The sequence below is a fragment of the Camellia sinensis genome, unplaced genomic scaffold (genome assembly GCF_055761805.1).
Source record: "Camellia sinensis isolate YWXY unplaced genomic scaffold, ASM5576180v1 Unanchor4, whole genome shotgun sequence".
In the NCBI taxonomy this organism is placed as follows: domain Eukaryota; kingdom Viridiplantae; phylum Streptophyta; class Magnoliopsida; order Ericales; family Theaceae; genus Camellia; species Camellia sinensis.
The window spans coordinates 12,276,508-12,294,330 of NW_028129277.1; the positions used below are offsets into that span (position 1 = coordinate 12,276,508).

At 33.3% G+C, this 17,823-nt stretch overlaps 2 protein-coding genes across 3 annotated transcripts in view; one reads left to right on the forward strand and one right to left on the reverse strand.

Moving 5' to 3' along the window:
• The window catches only part of LOC114299145 (uncharacterized), an 86,129-nt gene that overhangs the window by 39,459 nt on the left and 28,847 nt on the right, over nt 1-17,823 (reverse strand). Inside the window, exons 6-7 of one of the 2 annotated variants that reach the window (XM_082912675.1) lie at nt 16,705-16,807; nt 9,159-9,295 (exon numbers count right to left, since the gene is read on the reverse strand). The exons of the other annotated variant lie outside the window; for it this stretch is intronic. Coding sequence (XP_082768801.1) covers nt 9,159-9,295; nt 16,705-16,807 — 240 coding nt within the window. The remainder of the gene's footprint in view (nt 1-9,158; nt 9,296-16,704; nt 16,808-17,823) is intronic. 2 annotated transcript variants of the gene reach the window in all.
• Nucleotides 4,413-7,072, forward strand: LOC114314094 (uncharacterized). The gene is made up of 2 exons (XM_028260537.2): nt 4,413-6,574; nt 6,670-7,072. The coding sequence occupies exons 1-2, from the start codon at nt 5,605-5,607 to the stop codon at nt 6,798-6,800; spliced, it is 1,101 nt and encodes a 366-aa protein (XP_028116338.2). The 5' UTR covers nt 4,413-5,604; the 3' UTR covers nt 6,801-7,072.

Sequence of the window (17,823 nt, forward strand, 5' to 3'; positions counted from 1 at the left end):
GATGTTCGAAAACATTATCATCAACATTAAACATTAAACATCATCAAACATTAAACATTAAACATTAAACATTATTCATCATCAACATTAAACATCAAACATCATGGCAAGGCACCGTTTAGTCCCACTACCTACATCAGTAATATCAACAACATCATCAACATCATCAAAACATTATCCATCAAACATCAAATATCAGACATAAAACATTATTCTTCAACATTAAATATTATTCATCATTATCAAACATTAAACATTAAACATCATCAAACATTAAATATTAAACATTATTCATCATCAACATTAAACATCATGGCAAGGGATCTTATCTGAAATTCTCATCATCAACCCGTCGCTATGGCCATACTCGTCACTATGGCCAGATCTGAAATTCTCATCATCAACCCGTCGCTATGGCCATATATCATCATCAACCCATCGCTATGGCTAGATCTGAAATTCTCAGATTGAAGGGCTTTGAAGCTTCAGTACATCTCTCGGTGGTGAATCCGCCATCGCCGCCATGATATGGCAAGGGATTGGTCTTTGATCTAACAGATCTGTGCACAACGATCTCGAAAGACGCGAAGCAGATGATGCATGGTGGTGATTTCCGATGGCGGAGGAAGCACAGAGGTTACGCGGCAGTCACGGTGGGGGAGGAGGAGGAGGTGACGACGTGGGAGGCGTCGGAAAAGGAGGTGAAGAGAGAGAGATGTTGATCATGGCGTTGATGTTGCAGACGCTGATGTTGCGATGTTGTAGACGTTGATGTTCACCATTTTTCTCTCCGATCCGATGTTCTCAATGTGAAATCAACATATATATATATATATATAGATTAATGAATCTGATGTTTTGAATCTGATGTTTTGATGTTTGAATCTGATGAATCAGATAGAGATCATCAAAAACTCAAAATCCGTTTGATGTTATTGAAGTTGTAGTTGATGTGGATGATGTTCAATGGTCATTAACATTGGGATAGAACCTAACGGTTCATAAGAAAATTCATAGGACCAAATGGGTTACAAGATACAAATTTGGGATTTATTGGTGCATTCCCCTATTAACAATTGATATACGTGTATTAACAAATTAATGTGATATAATTTTAAAATTTTTTAAATATTTATAATTTGTATAATGAATGAAATTAGTAATAATATTATAATATATACTGATACACTAATTAGTATGTCAATTAATATATGTAACACCACCGTTAGCATTTTTTTAAAAGTTAAAAAATATATTTATTTATTTAGATTATTTTAAATAATCTCTAAATACTACATATTTTTTTAATAGAGTTATAGTAATTTTATAATTTAAAACTAATGAGTTTGTTTGGTTTCCATTTTGTGAAAATTGAGATTTTTAATTTTCATATTTTTTTTAGTGAATATTTTAAGTATTTTTTTTACTTTTTAGATGCACCTTACTTAAATATATTCAAAAAGTAAAATATTTGTAAAAAAATATTTTAACAAATTAATAAATACATAAAAATATAAAAAATATACTGAATTTTTATTTTTTTAAATATATTTTTGGTATTTAGTGAATTTTTTAATGATTTTTTTCACAAAAAATTATACAATGTTAGGTGTATCTAAAAATTTTTTTAAAAAAATTGCTTAAAATGTTAAAAAAAAATAGTAAGAACAAAAAAAAATACGAAAAACAATAAAGAAGAATTTTCAAAAAAGTAAATTCTAAAAATTAAAATCAAACAGAGTGATTTACCTTGTTTAGTTCTAATTTTTTGAATTGAATTTTTATTTTTAGTGAATTTTTTTAATATTTTCAACAAATTTTTTATTCTTTAGATGTACCTTAATTTTTTAAAAATTAAATTCAGAAAAATGGAACCATATGAAACCAAACAAGATTATTTTTTTATAATGTGACATGTTTTATATTTAAATATTTTTAACCATAGTATGTGTAACATCACTATAAAAATCCGTAATATTGTAATAAAAATATATTTAATATGTTTTATAAAAAAACGATTCATCCATTAATTTTTTCCCCTCCAAATCGCCTTAAATGATGTGCCAACTGTATGGTCCAATAGCATTTGATATACTTGAAGAGACATTATCTTTATATTTTTTGAACCATAATTATAAATTTAAAAAAAAAAAATCATAACTAAATACCATATGAAATATAACCAAATATCTCGTGAGTCATACTTATAATACTATCATAATTATAAAAAAAAATTAATCATACCTAAAACACAAAATAACATAACTAAGATGAGGTGATCTAAATTTTCATTAAAAAAATTTCAATTTTTATTTACTCAATGAGGTGATCTAAATTTTTAAATAATAAACAAAACAATAAATCAATCAACATAAAATTCTTTTCATCAAATTTTATGAAAGAAATCATCTAATATTATTCATCTTTTTAAAATTTCATCAAATTTAAATTTTGAACATTTTTGCATCAAATTTTAATTTAATGAAAGAAAATATGAATGATCAGATACTCTTACAAGATAAACATTTAGGAGTGTTTAAGTCTCATTCAAATCGCCGACATGAGTTTGAATTAGCCCAAAAATTGGACCTTACAATACCATGCAAAACTAAAAGAAGCTTGTCTAAAATGTAAATACTAACACCGTCACCACTTGCTCTACTACCCTAACCAACAACACTATTGTTATCACTACCACTAGTTCCACTATACTATTAACATCACCATCACTAGCTTAGTTATCCTAAAATCATCACCAATTTCACTGTCCTACCCTACCACTACCACCACCACCACTAGTTCCAACCACCTCTCCCATTCTACCTTTACTACCACCACAACCACCTATACCACTATCATCACCAGATCCACCACCCCTTAACTTCCATCACTATACTACCAACACTATTACTATCATCTGCACCACCACCACCACCACTTCCAACCACCTCTCCCATTCTACCTTTACTACCATCACAACCACCTATACCACTACCATCACCAGATCCACCACCCCCTAACTTCCATCACTATACTACCAACACTATTACTACCATCTACACCACCACCACCAATTCCAACCACCTCTCCCATTCTACCTTTACTACCATCACAACCACCTATACCACTACCATCACCAGATCTACTACCCCCTAACTTCCATCACTATACTACCAACACTATTACTACCATCTGCACCACCACCACCAGTTACCTTTACTACCACCACAGCCACCTATACCACTACCATCACTAGATCCACCACCCCCTAACTTCCATCACTATACTACCAACACTATCATTGCCACCTATTGAGCGTATGCAAACTTAACCAACATTATCGATTCAATAAAAAATTTCATGTAAATCCGAATATTTCCAAATTGATTACATCTTAAATTTTAATTTTTATTTATTTTCAATTCAAAAATCAAACCAAATTAGTTGTTTTAATATTATTGATAAAAAATATTTTAATAGTCACATATATTTTAATAGTCACATATCAAACCAAATTAGTTGTTTTAATCTTTTGATTACGTATATATTTTAATAGTCACATATCTTTTGTTTTAGATACATCTAATCCAAATAAACATAAATAGTGCATAATTTGTTTAACTGGATTAAATAAAAATCTGTAACAAATTATTTTAAAAATAACAAATTATTTAAAAAACAAAAAATACAATTTTAAAAAAGCTATAATCAAACCAGATACTAACTTTATTGCCAACAAGATACTAACACTTTTTTTTTTTTGGTTGAACTGGAACAAATTGCCAGTTCTTTGCTACTGTACGTCACTTATAAAAATTTCATTTATTTGTTGTCATCTACGTACAGTCACCAACAATAACATTGAAATATACTAATTAGTATATTAATTAATGTATCAATTTATAATATTATTATTTTAAAATTATTATCACATATATTATATAAATTATAAAAATTTAAAATTTTTAAAATTATATCCACATTATCTATTAATACACTAATTAATATATCAATTAATACAGATAATATTATTCAAATAAAATACAATCATTGTATCTACCCCTTTTGTTCCATCAATTGCTTTCCTTCCTTGGGAAGCTTTACTTGCCAGCCACAAACTTCTAATCACTCGGATAAACAACTCCCAAGAGTACAAACAAACCAACTCCCAAGAGTACAAAGAATACAAACAACTCTCACCTTTTCACCTTCCACTCAGTATATGTTTTTTTAGAGAAAAATTAGGGATCATAAAAAAACTTTCATGAAAATGATCATGACAAATTTATGACCCTTTGATTATCTTGATTAGTGTGTGGTGCTTTATTTTAAGTGTAATCCAAAGGTCATAAATCTTTTATGATCATTTTCATGAAAATTTTTTCATGATACGTAGCATTGCTCGTTTTTTTTTTGCATATAACAGTTTAGCCCCCCAAAAAACAGAGGCTTCGGCTGTATGTATCTTTAGCCCCAAAAAATCTTTCAAAACTTCCTTCCATTATTAATTTCATCTACAGGGGAAATGTCTTCCTCCCAATCTTCAGCCAAGCAAAAGCAAACCTTGCGTCCAGCAGCATGTCAAGGAGCAGAGTTTGATGACAAGCCATTGTGGAATCATGTGAAGGTTCTCAATGTGGCTTCAGGTGGAGGTAGAAATAGAACCTGGTCCTGTAATTACTGCAGCAAAAAAGTAACTGGGTCATATACAAAGGTGAAAGCTCATCTGTTGAAGCTTTCAAATCATGGAGTTGAACCTTGCAAATCCATAAGAGATGATGTTGTTGAAGCTATAAGGAAGGAGCATGATGATGCTGAAGTGAGAAAAGCTCAACAAGCATTAAATGCAAGAAAAAAAGCAGAATATGTTACTTTATCAGAAGGCTCAGACTTGCTGCAACAGAAAAAACGCAAGGGAATGGCTCCACCAGGTGCTTTGCAAAAGTCATTTAATGTTGCTCAAAGAGATATTGCTGACAAAGATTGCGCTCGAATGTTCTATGCAAGTGGCTTACCTTTCAATCTGGCAAGGTCACCTTACTTTCGGAAGTATTCTCAGTCTTTAGCAAATAGCAGCTTGATGGGCTACACTCCTCCTTCATACGATAGGCTACGTACCACATTATTATCCCAAGAAAAAGCGCATGTTAATAGGCTACTGCAACCAATTAGAGATTCATGGCACAAGAAAGGGGTTTCATTACTTTTTGATGGGTGGTCAGATAGGCAACGACGCCCTCTTATCAATGTCATGGCATCATCTGCAGGAGGATCAATGTTTGTCAAAGCTTTGATTCAAGTGGAATTGTAAAAGATGAAGAATATGTTGCAAGTTTGTTCATTAAAGCCATCAAAGAGGTCGGGGAAGCAAATGTTGTGCAGATTGTAACTATTAATGCATCAAATTACAAAGCTGCTAGGTTGAGTATTGAAAACACTCATCCACATATTTTCTGGACTCCATGTGTGGTGCATAGTTTGAATTTGGCATTGAAGAGCATATGTACCCCACCAGATAAATCAGCTCAATATGATCAATGTAAGTGGATTTTAGATTTAGTTTCTCAGGTGCAGAATATTCGTAATTTTATTCTCAACCATAGCATGGCATTGTCTATTTTCAATGAATATTATACTTTGAGATTGTTGAGTGTAGCAGAAACCAGGTTTGCATCCAACATCATCATGGATGTACGTTTGAGGGAAGTTAAGACATCCCTTGAGAAAATGGTGATGGATGCAAACTGGAAAATTTATAGGAAAGATGGCAATAGTGTGGCTGAGATTAAAGCTTGTGAGGTAAAACAATGCATTGTAAATGACTCATGGTGGGATAGCATAGATTACCTTATAAGCTTTACTAAACCTATCATTGACATGTTAAGGGAAGCTGACACAGACTCTCCTGTTTTACATCTGGTATATGACATGCGGGATACCATGATTGAAAGTGTGAAAAAAATCATCTTTGACCATGAAGGGATAGACTTAATTGTTGGCCAATCAACCTTCTTTAATGTCATTCACCAAATTTTGGAGAGTAGATGGAACAAAAGTAATACCCCTTTACATTGTATGGCCCATTCATTGGTTCCAAAATACTACTGTCATGCTTGGCTCCAAGATGGTGGTAATGAAATTCCAAGAATATCACCACATGAGGATCATGAAGTCTCCATGAATAGAAGTAAATGTTTGAAGAGGTTGTTTCCTAATCAAACTGATTTACGAAAAGTTTATGCTGAATATGGAGCATTTTTTAGTGGGTCGGATTATTTCAACCAACCTCATGTCATTGATGCAAGAATATTTGAGGAACCTCTTTCATGGTGGGCCAATCATGGTGCTTCCGCACCATTACTACAAGCATTGGCTTTTAAATTGCTTGTGCAGCTAGCATCTTCCTCTTGTTGCGAGAGAAATTGGAGCACATATTCTCTAATTCAAAGTGTTAAGAGAAACCGACTAGCAACAAGCAGAGCTGAAGACTTGGTGTTTGTGCATTGCAATCTTCGCTTATTGTCAAGGAAGAGCAAGGAGTATAAAGAAGGACCCACAAAATATTGGGACATATGTAAGTTAACTCGCTTTCAATTCAATAAATAGTAATGCAAGTATTATTTATGATTGGCCAAAAATAATTTTTCTATGTTTTTTTTTCCTTTATAGGTGGAGATTTGTTTGATATAGAAGGGCATGACATAATGGAGTTGGCACAACTTTCCCTTGATGATCCAGAGATGCAAACCATGACTTTTGATGATGACAATGAAAGTCAGCAAGTTGTTGTTGAAGATTAAACCAATTGAAGAAGAGTGACAGTCAGCTAGTTTTTTTTTGTTTTTTTTATTTTGATAAATAGTCAACTAGTTTCTTTGTAGTCATCTATTCTTGGTTTAGGAGTAGAAGACTTCAAAGAAATTGTGTTTTTTCATTTCAAGAACTATGCATGACCTTTAAGGATATTATGTTTTTTGGATAATTTATTTTGGTATATGTTTTTTGGATAATTTATTTTTGTGGCATGTAATGAAGTTACATTTACTAGATGTTTTATGAATTATCTATTTGGTTGGCACATAATTTTAGAGTTGATTTATTTTACAATTTAAATGCATTTATACTAATTTTTGTTTAGCCGTATCCACGTACTCGTATCTAATTTTTGGGTACTTTTCAAACGTACCCGCGTATCCCTCATTTAGAGATTTGACGAGTTTGACTCTTAGATACATACCCGCACCCGACACCCGTACCCGAGTCCGTGTAACGTAGGTCTCCATTATATATAACCAAACCATCTCAATCTATTCTCTTTCAACTTATCATCTATCAGTAATACTCCTACCCATTCACGAACATACTTATTCCTAGTTCTGTCTTTTCTAGTTTTGCCACACATCCACTTAGCATTCTCATCTCAGCAACACATTTTATCCACATATTGTTTCTTAGTTGCCCAATATTCCGTCCCATACAACATCGCGGATATAATAGTCATTCTATCGAACTTTCCTTTTAGTCTAGCGGGTACTCATTTATCACACAGTACCCCAAACGCACTCATCCACTTAAGCCACCCCGCTTTGATTCTATGAATCACATCTGCTCCAATCTGCCCAGCCGTTGTGATAATCGATCCTAAATAACGAAAATGTTCACTCTTAGGTAATTTTTGGTTCTCAATCTTCACTTCTGCTATGCTTCCATTGTTACTGCTACTAAAATTATACTCCATGTATTCTGTTTTAGTTCTGTTTATCCTAAATCTAGCTTACTAATATGTGAAAGAAAATAAACTAGTTTAGTTCTAGTCTACTATGCTTCCACCCATCCTCTCCTTCATTCACCCACACCACCAACCGCCCACCTTCCACTATCTCTACCACACCCATACCATCACCATCACCATCACCAATGACATCTCTACTATACCACCACCACCAACTCCACCAATTTTTGCCACACCCACACCACAACCAATTGCCTCCACCAAACCCAAACCGCCTCTCTCCAATTGCCTCCAATGTATCCTAGATATCCTCTTTCAATCTAAGATTCTCATATCTTGACATCAACAACTTCAATCCTGACAAACTAGCTACAAAAGGTCATGCACCAAAGGATCAAAAGGTTCATACTCAAGATCTTCATATCTATGTATTAATTACTTCTCTTAAAATAGATCTATCTACATACATTTGTGTTTGTGTGTGTATGTGTAATTTGGTTGTAATTCGTTGTGAGGCTATATTGATTCCCATCTCGATGTTACCAATGAACACTAATAGGAAGGAGAGACTAGGAAAAGGAATCCATGGGGAGACATTGGAAAAGGGGAGGCAGATGGTGGGAAGAGGCTCCATTTCTGGCGACTCAGTGGACATAGAGTGGTTATGATGGGGGTGAAAGGAGTTGGAGGCTATAGAGAAAAAGAGTGGGAGCGGTAGTGGTAGGGATGATGTGAAAAGCACAATGGGGAGGCATTAGGATGAGGTGTGACGGAAAAAAGAGAGAGGCTGGGGGTGGGCGGTAAGGGAGATTGGAAAGGGGAAGGAAAAACATTATGGAAAATTATTTGTAAATGTGGGTATGAACAAAAGTTTGGGAAGTGATTTTAATAATTAAAAAAAGAGTGTACTTATCAAAAAAATAATAATAATAATAATAATTGAAAAAAGAGTGTAAATTGACAAATTCATAGGATGATAGGTAAAAAGACTAACTTATCCTTTCTCCATTGGTTATAATAAACAAACTTGCACAGATGGGGTGAATTGAGTTGCATGTAAAATGCAGGGTTTAAATTGTTAAAATTAAAAATTTAGGGTTCACTCTACCTGTTCGAATGGAAACCTTGCCGAATTGTATCATATCATATGATATGAATCCAGCATCAGACGATTCCAACTGACGATGCATCCAAAATTTTTTTTTGTATATTTTAGAATTTTATAGCATACTTTAGACCATTCATAGATTCCCATAAGCCTATATGTAGCAAACATCAAATAGCAATATCAAAAGGGAAAGAAAAAAAAATTAATTGACAAGCATGCATGTAACAAAACATCAAATAGCAACATCATGCTTCTCTAGCTAGTTCAAAGTCAATAGAACATAACTATATAACAAGAATATTACTTCTGGAAGATCACCTGAATCCCAGACAGGTACTGGTCCACCAATTCTTTGTAATGCTGATAAAATTTGTAGTCTTCCAAGTGCATCAACATGCCATAATGTTTCCAACGAGAAGAGAGAAGCAAAACTCCAGTCTTGTGCATTTGTGAACCTGCCTTTCTGTTGGAAATGCTAGAAAAATTCTGGGTAAAACCAGAATTTTTTCTCAAGTTTGGTCTATTTTTTAGGTGGGCCCCGAGTGTCGATTTACTCGGGTCAAAGTGGTAACGCGTTCTATGTCGCATTATGATTCACGTAGTATATTTGGTTGCTCAAAACCATTACCGAGTGAATGGGAAATTGAAGCCAAAGTGTGCTCCATGGAAATGGAGTTTTGGTGGAAATTCCTTAAGGTTGTAAATTGGCTTGTCCCACATTGATTTGGTGAAAGTTTTGAAAGGGTTTATAAGGCTTGGGTTAGATACTTGGGGTGTGCCCCAAGGGGTACCCAAGTGTTTTAGAGGGAGAGGTTATGGGCAAAATGGGCTAGACCCATTGGACCCAAAAATCACCACACGCGCGCCGCCGTCGCCGTCCGTCCGGTCGGGCGGGCTGAGCTGGGCCTGGGCTTGGGTGCGTGGTGTGTGGTTGGGTTGGGCTTCTAATCTTTTTGGGCCAAAAACATTTGAATTTAATTTTATTTTTTGGTAAAATAAAATCCATAATTCAAATTAAACTGATTTGGATTTTCTGTACATCCAAACAGGGCCCTTCCCGTTTTCAAACAGAAATAAACTAGTTTGGAATTAGTGCACACCCAAACAGGGTCCTTCCCCCTTTTCCCGTTTTCAAACCAACAGGTATCATACCTGTTCAATTTAAAACCAAGAGTCACCTTTACATCTATAAATAGGACCACCCTCATTTGATGTTTTTCATTCAAAAATTTCGGATTTCACCTCTGCTAATTATATTCTTCATCTTGCTGCATTTTATTTCCGAAAGAAAGAGTGTAAACACTTAGTGTGTTCTTAAGGCAAACAATTTGTAGTGCTGCTATTGTTTGTGGTAAGATCATTTCATCCTGGGAGATAGACGTCCAAATTCTGAAAGCACCGTGGAGAGGACGAATCTGTCTTAAGGACACAGTGTCAAACACTGGACTTGATCAGAAAATAATTCGAAGAGATTAAATCAAGTAAGTTATTTAATTTATTTTCAGTGTTGTTTTTATTTATTAAATCAGATTTAAATCTTGTTTTTGTAACAAAATAAAATATGTTATTTATTTATTTATTTATTATTTCGAGTTTGATTTTTGTAATCAAACAAATTCTCTCCTTTTTCTTTATTTCTTTAAATTCTATTTGTTGTTGTGTACACAATAGAATTAAATCTTTTAAATACAGTGAAGATTGTCCTACAATCTTAAGACAGATTCTTTTTTGGTATCTTCATTGTATTTAATTTTCTGTGTTTTCAAACTAATATTCTGGTTGGAAAAACAAATAGTGATTTATGCTATTTGATAGATAGTAGTAATATACTGTCTCTTTTTTTTGACAACTAGTAGTAATATACTGGTGTCATTAACTATTGCAGAATATTATTTGGTGTTACAGAAAATTATTTTGGTATTTTATTTTTCTAGTTTTAGTAACAAGGAAAATAAAATTATATTATTTTCTAGTTTTAGTAACAAAGAAAATAAAATTATTTTCTATTTTAATTTATTTTCTGATTTTGGTAACTAGAAAATTATTTTGTGTTTGTTCTGATTTTTGTAATCAGATAGTTTTGTGGTATTTATTTTCTAGTTTCAGTAACAAGGAAAATAAAATTACAGTATTTTCTAGTTTTAGTAACAAGAAAAATAAAATGATTTTGTGTTATAATTTATTTTCTGGTTTAAGTGACTAGGAAATTAATTTGTGGTTTGGTTTTCTGATTTTTGTAATCAGATATTATTTCAGTATTTTATTTTACTAGTTTTAGTAACAAGGAAAATAAAATTATTTTGTATTGTAATTTATTTTCTGGTTTTAATAACTAGAAAATTAATTTTGTTAATCAATCATGTAACTTTGTGACTCGGTCACAATCTATTAATTTTGTAAGTAACTTATGGTTTCGTTTGGTAGATCACTTATTTTTGAACCATTTGTGAAAAGGTGTTAATTATTTTGACTTTATCATAGTTCATCGTAAGTATACATGGAAGAATTTATTTCTAGAGTAAAATATTAGTTTACAAACTAATTTTATTTTTTTTACAATGTGGATTCATAGTCTTGAATTGTTTCTGCACTTGAGTCGAAAAATAAATAAATATATATATATATATATATATTCAGAAGAACATTTTAATGCATATTTAATTTGTTTATTTATGTACAAATCAAACTTATTAAATGGTGGTATGTTTTGTCATTTTGAAGTTTAAAGTTTAAATGCATTGGATTTTATTTATGAGTTGAGAATACTTTTATTTCATGATGCAAGTGATGAGATCATGCATGATTAATTTATTTTGTTAATTCATTATTTTTAGTTGATGCGTTTGATATGCATGTATGATATCAACTCAAGTTATTTCTTAACAATAATTTCAAGTGATTTGGAATGATAAATTGTTATGTCGACTTTGGACATAAGCAGGTTAATTTGAATATTTCTAATCAATTTTGAATGGGTGTTTAAACACCAGAGAAATTTAAACATGAAGATGTATGTAATTATATCGTTCCGTTTAATTGGGAAGTAATTTAAGAAATCTTTTATGTTGATTATTGAATTATGCGACATGAGATGTCATTAATAATTATTTTACTTGCGTAGTAGAATTTGTTAAACCATGAACCATTTTATTAATATGGGGGTGTATCTCTTGCATTAGTTGAGATAATTTAATTTTCTTCTGTCACAAATATTTTAATGACAGTGACATTTATTTATTATTGAGTTGCAAGAATCTATACAATCAAATGGGTTTTTGAATTGTTTGATTCTTAGGCAAAATTTTTTATGAGGATATGATTTTGTCAAAACATTAATTCTGACTTGAGTAGTCATAATTATTTTGGTTTTTTCTTGAATTTGTTTTAAAATTCATTGATTTATATTAGAAGTGATAGGGGTGGTGAATATGATGCACCATTAAATGTATTTTGTGCACAACATGGCATTATTCACCAAACTACAGCCCCTTATTCTGCACAGCAAAATGGAATTGCTGAAAGGAAGAATAGAACCCTAAGGGCATGTTTGATTGGAAGGATTAAAGTATGGGATTAGGATTATTAATCCGTGGGCCCAACCATCCTATGTTTTTTTTGACATTTGGTTTAGGACTATTAATCCAATGGATAATTAATCCAACAAATTTGTAGGATAATTAGTAATGGGGTAGGGGTGGGATAGTTAATACCACACTAATTTGATAGGATTATTAATACCTCACTATTAGTATTGTGAATCAAACATGGCCTAAAAGAAATGATGAATGCCATGTTACTAAGTTCAAGTTTACCACAGAACTTGTGGGGGGAAGCAATATTGTCTGCTAATTATGTTCTTAATAGAATACCCCACAAGAAAACCAACAGCACTCCTTATGAATTGTGGAAAGGTCGACTACCTTCCTACAAATACTTAAAAGTGTGGGGGTGTTTGGCAAAAGTTGAAGTTCCTGTTCCTAAAAAGACTAAGATTGGACCAAAAACAGTAGACTGTGTGTTTATTGGTTATGCTCAGAATAGTAGTGCATATCGGTTTCTGACTTATAAATCAGAAATACCTGATATAAATGTGAACACTGTTATAGAGTCAAGGAATGCTGTGTTTTTTGAACATGTCTTTCCTTACAAGAAAGGACATGAATTAAGTTCACAGAAAAGAACTTATGATTGTACACAAAGTCAAGAGACTAATGACAATCAAACACAAGAGACTAGTAATAGTCTTGACCAACAGGATTTAACTAATGATAAACCAAGACGAAGTAAGAGAGCGAGAACATCAAAATCCTTTGGTCCAGATTTTCTGACATACTTGTTAGAAAATGAACCTCAAAGCTTTAAGGCAGCAATGACAGGTCCTGAAGCACATTTGCGGAAAGAGACTGTTAATAATGAAATTGAATGCATTATGCAAAATCATACTTGGGAATTGGTGGATCTTCCACCAGGTTCTAAACCTCTTGGATATAAATGGATATTCAAGAGAAAAATGAAAGCAGATGATTCAATTGACAAGTATAAAGCAAGACTTGTTGTTGAAGGTTACAGACAAAAGGAAGGTCTGGACTATTTTGACACATATTCCCCTGTGACAAGAATAACATCCATTCGCATGCTTATTTCTATAGCAGCGTTGTTTAATTTAGAAATACATCAAATGGATGTTAAGACAGCTTTCTTAAATGGTGATCTAAATGCAGTGATCTATATGGAGCAACCCGAAGGGTTTGTAGTGTCGGGGCAAGAAAAGAAAGTTTGTCAACTTGTAAAATCCCTTTATGGATTAAAACAAGCACCTAAGCAATGGCATGAAAAATTTGATCATGCAATGCTTACTAATGGGTTTAAGATAAACGAATGTGACAAATGCGTCTATGTTAAAAACACTGACCGAGGATATGTCATAGTTTGTCTTTATGTGGATGACATGCTTATTATTGGAAGCAGTCAAAATATGATCAAATCAACTAATCAGATGCTTAACAAAAGATTTGATATGAAAGATATGGGGATCGCAGATGTTATATTAGGAATGGAAATTACTAAAACATCTTACGGATATGCATTATCTCAATCTCGTTATATTGAGAAAATTCTTGATAAATTTATCAAGGATGATTTAAATTTAGCTAGAACACCTGTAGACATCAGTCTTTATTTATCGAAAAATAAAGGTGATGCAGTGTCTCAGTTAAAATACTCCCAAATCATTGGAAGCCTAATGTACCTAATGAATTGTACACGTCCTGATATAGCTTATGCTATCAGTAAATTGAGTAGGTACACTAGTAACCCTGGAGAAGACCATTGGAAAGCGATCATTCGGGTTCTTAGATATCTAAGATTTACTCGTGATCATGGTTTGAACTTTACTCGATATCCAGCAGTACTCGAAGGTTATTGTGATGCCAATTGGATATCGGATGCTAAATATTCAAAATACACTAGTGGATATGTCTTTACTCTAGGAGGCGCTGCTGTTTCTTGGAAGTCCACGAAATAAACTTGCATCGTACGATCCACAATGGAATCTAAGTTCATTGCTTTAGACAAAGCAGGTGAAGAAGCAGAATGGCTTCGTCACTTCTTATAAGACATTCTAATGTGGCCAAAACCTGTGCCAGCTATTTGCATTCATTGTGATAGTCAATCTGCAATAGGCAGGGCACAGAATCATATGTATAATGGTAAGTCACGACATATTCATCGTCGACATAATACCGTAAGGCAATTGTTGTCAAACGGAATAATCTCGATAGATTATATAAAATCTAAAGAGAATATTGCGGATCCGTTAACAAAAGGTTTGACAAAAGAGCTAGTGTATAGTTCATCAAAGGGGATGAGATTAAAGCTTATTACATAAGAGTCGTCATAATGGTAACCCTACTTATATGACTGGAGATCCCAAGAACTAAGTTCAAAGGGACAACTAAGTTATGCATGGCTCACCAAAAATCACCAAGGGATTAAAATTCCTACCCATTCCTATGGTGAGAGTGATATCTGTAACATATGTTGTCTGCAGGGGTATAAGGATAAGCTTTGCTTTTAATGATTACTTATATCTTGATTAAGGTATAAAATCAAGACGAGTATAAGGAGATACTCACAATAAGAATCACCTATATGAGTGTTGAACTGGGGCCGGTTCTATGAGAATGAAAAGGCTAAATTCTCTAGAAACACTTATGAAAACCAAGCGTGTTCAGGCCAAAATGAACACAACAGTGAGAACCAGATGTGTTAGAAGATATTTTGTGTGAAATCTATTGTCTTGGCTTACACAAACAGCTGAACAATTCAAGGCATCGCGTCCATTGGTTAGCCAGTAAGTCCGATAGGTTATCGCTAGGGAAGGTTCAAGGCCGAAAACTACCTATCCTGATGCAAGATATTTTCGACTTATACTCTTTCGTTAAAGTCTGCATATTGTTGCATTTCCGTTGTCATCAAATTCCATTCATGTGGGGGATTGTTGGAAATGGTAGAAAAATTCTGGGTAAAACCAGAATTTTTTCTCAAGTTTGGTCTATTTTTTAGGTGGGCCCCGAGTGTCGATTTACTCGGGTCAAAGTGGTAACGCGTTCTATGCCGCATTATGATTCACGTAGTATATTTGGTTGCTCAAAACCATTACCGAGTGAATGGGAAATTGAAGCCAAAGTGTGCTCCATAGAAATGGAGTTTTGGTGGAAATTCCTTAAGGTTGTAAATTGACTTGTCCCACATTGATTTGGTGGAAAGTTTTGAAAGGGTTTATAAGGCTTGGGTTAGATACTTGGGGTGTGCCCCAAGGGGTACCCAAGTGTTTTAGAGGGAGAGATTATGGGCAAAATGGGCTAGACCCATTGGATCCAAAAATCACCACACGCGCGCCGCCGTCCGTCCGGTCGGGCGGGCTGAGCTGGGCTTGGGCGCGGGTGCGTGGTGTGTGGTTGGGTTGGGCTTCTAATCTTTTTGGGCAAAAAACATTTGAATTTAATTTTATTTTTTGGTAAAATAAAATTCAGAATTCAAATTAAACTGATTTGGATTTTCTGTATATCCAAACAGGGCCCTTCCCGTTTTCAAACAGAAATAAACTAGTTTGGAATTAGTGCACACCCAAACAGGGCCCTTTCCCCTTTTGCTATCTGTTTGAATTGTTAACAGATTCAAATCTGTTTGAATTCAAAACCAACAGGTATCATACCTGTTCAATTTAAAACCAAGAGTCACCTTTACATCTATAAATAGGACCACCCTCATTTGATGTTTTTCATTCAAAAATTTCGGATTTCACCTCTGCTAATTATATTCTTCATCTTGCTGCATTTTATTTCCGAAAGAAATAGTGTAAACACTTAGTGTGTTCTTAAGGCAAACAATTTGTAGTGCTGCTATTGTTTGTGGTAAGATCATTTCATCCTGGGAGATAGACGTCCAAATTCTGAAAGCACCGTGGAGAGGACGAATCTGTCTTAAGGACACAGTGTCAAACACTGGACTTGATCAGAAAATAATTCGAAGAGATTAAATCAAGTAAGTTATTTAATTTATTTTCAGTGTTGTTTTTATTTATTAAATCAGATTTAAATCTTGTTTTTGTAACAAAATAAAATCTGTTATTTATTTATTTATTTATTATTTCGAGTTTGATTTTTGTAATCAAACAAATTCTCTCCTTTTTCTTTATTTCTTTAAATTCTATTTGTTGTTGTGTACACAATAGAATTAAATCTTTTAAATACAGTGAAGATTGTCCAACACTTTCATTTAAAAAACAAGCATATCATCTTGGAGAGATAATTAACAAAAACTACAGACTATGAAATACTTTGGTATGTGATGAGAATAACACCAGCCTCAGTTTGAATGTGCACAAAATGCCCTTTTGTGCCTTGCAACCACTTAAGCACTTTCTCCAACCCGTATGCATGTAAAGAACGGCTTTTTCTGCTCCACTGCATAACATGAATTACTAAAAATGTTATTCATGTGTTAAGCTTTCAGTAGCTCAAACAGGAAATCAAATTACATTCCGCAGAAAGTTGCATTTATTCAGGAAGCAATTCAAACCCAACAAACATTTATACTGTGTGAATTCTTTCAATTCTTATAGTAAGAGCCATCTGGATTCTGAAATCAGAAAACTCATAGCTCCAAGCATCCATAAATAACTACTGATATAAATCTAAAGCAAGTGAAGATAACACACAAAAAAGATCACAAAACTAGAGATAGTACAAGGTTTTTCCAAGAAGAGATTGCACACCCTTTTCAAACACATAATGAAGAACCCTAGTCAGTTATAATATTCAGCAAACATACAGAACTTGTAATCATTTTTATTTTTATTTATTTTTTTAAATCCAACTTATCTCAAATTTTCACCAAAAGGCTGGGAAAATTCAAGACAATGAAAACCCTTGGTTCCATTGAAAAAATGATGAAGAGGTGAAATAACGGTATTTCTGTAAATAACAGGGAACAAAATTAGCTTATTTTCCATCATACTGAGAGTGATGAACAGGGGTCTTGTCTAATTCAAAGGAACAGATAGCCTTTGGATTATGTCCAAAATGATCCAAGCCTAGTCAAAAATCAGTGGCAAGAGAAGACTAGAATGAGTTGAATCAAACAGGAGCACAACAAGCTTTTGATTTCCACGTAGCATACTAGAATCCAATATTCCTAGATTATGGCTCCTAGACTTCTTTTCACTTAATTTCTTGAACAGAAGTAGGTTGTCATAATTTACAACTGTAACTTAAACAACTTCATTATCTTATATCTACCTTCAGTTAAGCATTCAAATTGAACGAGTTCTTCGTCATTAAGGTGTTCATCTCCCATAAATTTACTTTTACCATTTATTTTATAATGGAATTAGTGAGGAAAATGCATATCCACCCTTGAATAGTATTTGAAGTGTCAACAAAAAGGTCAAAAGCAGGGGCAATAAAGCATAAAGATATGT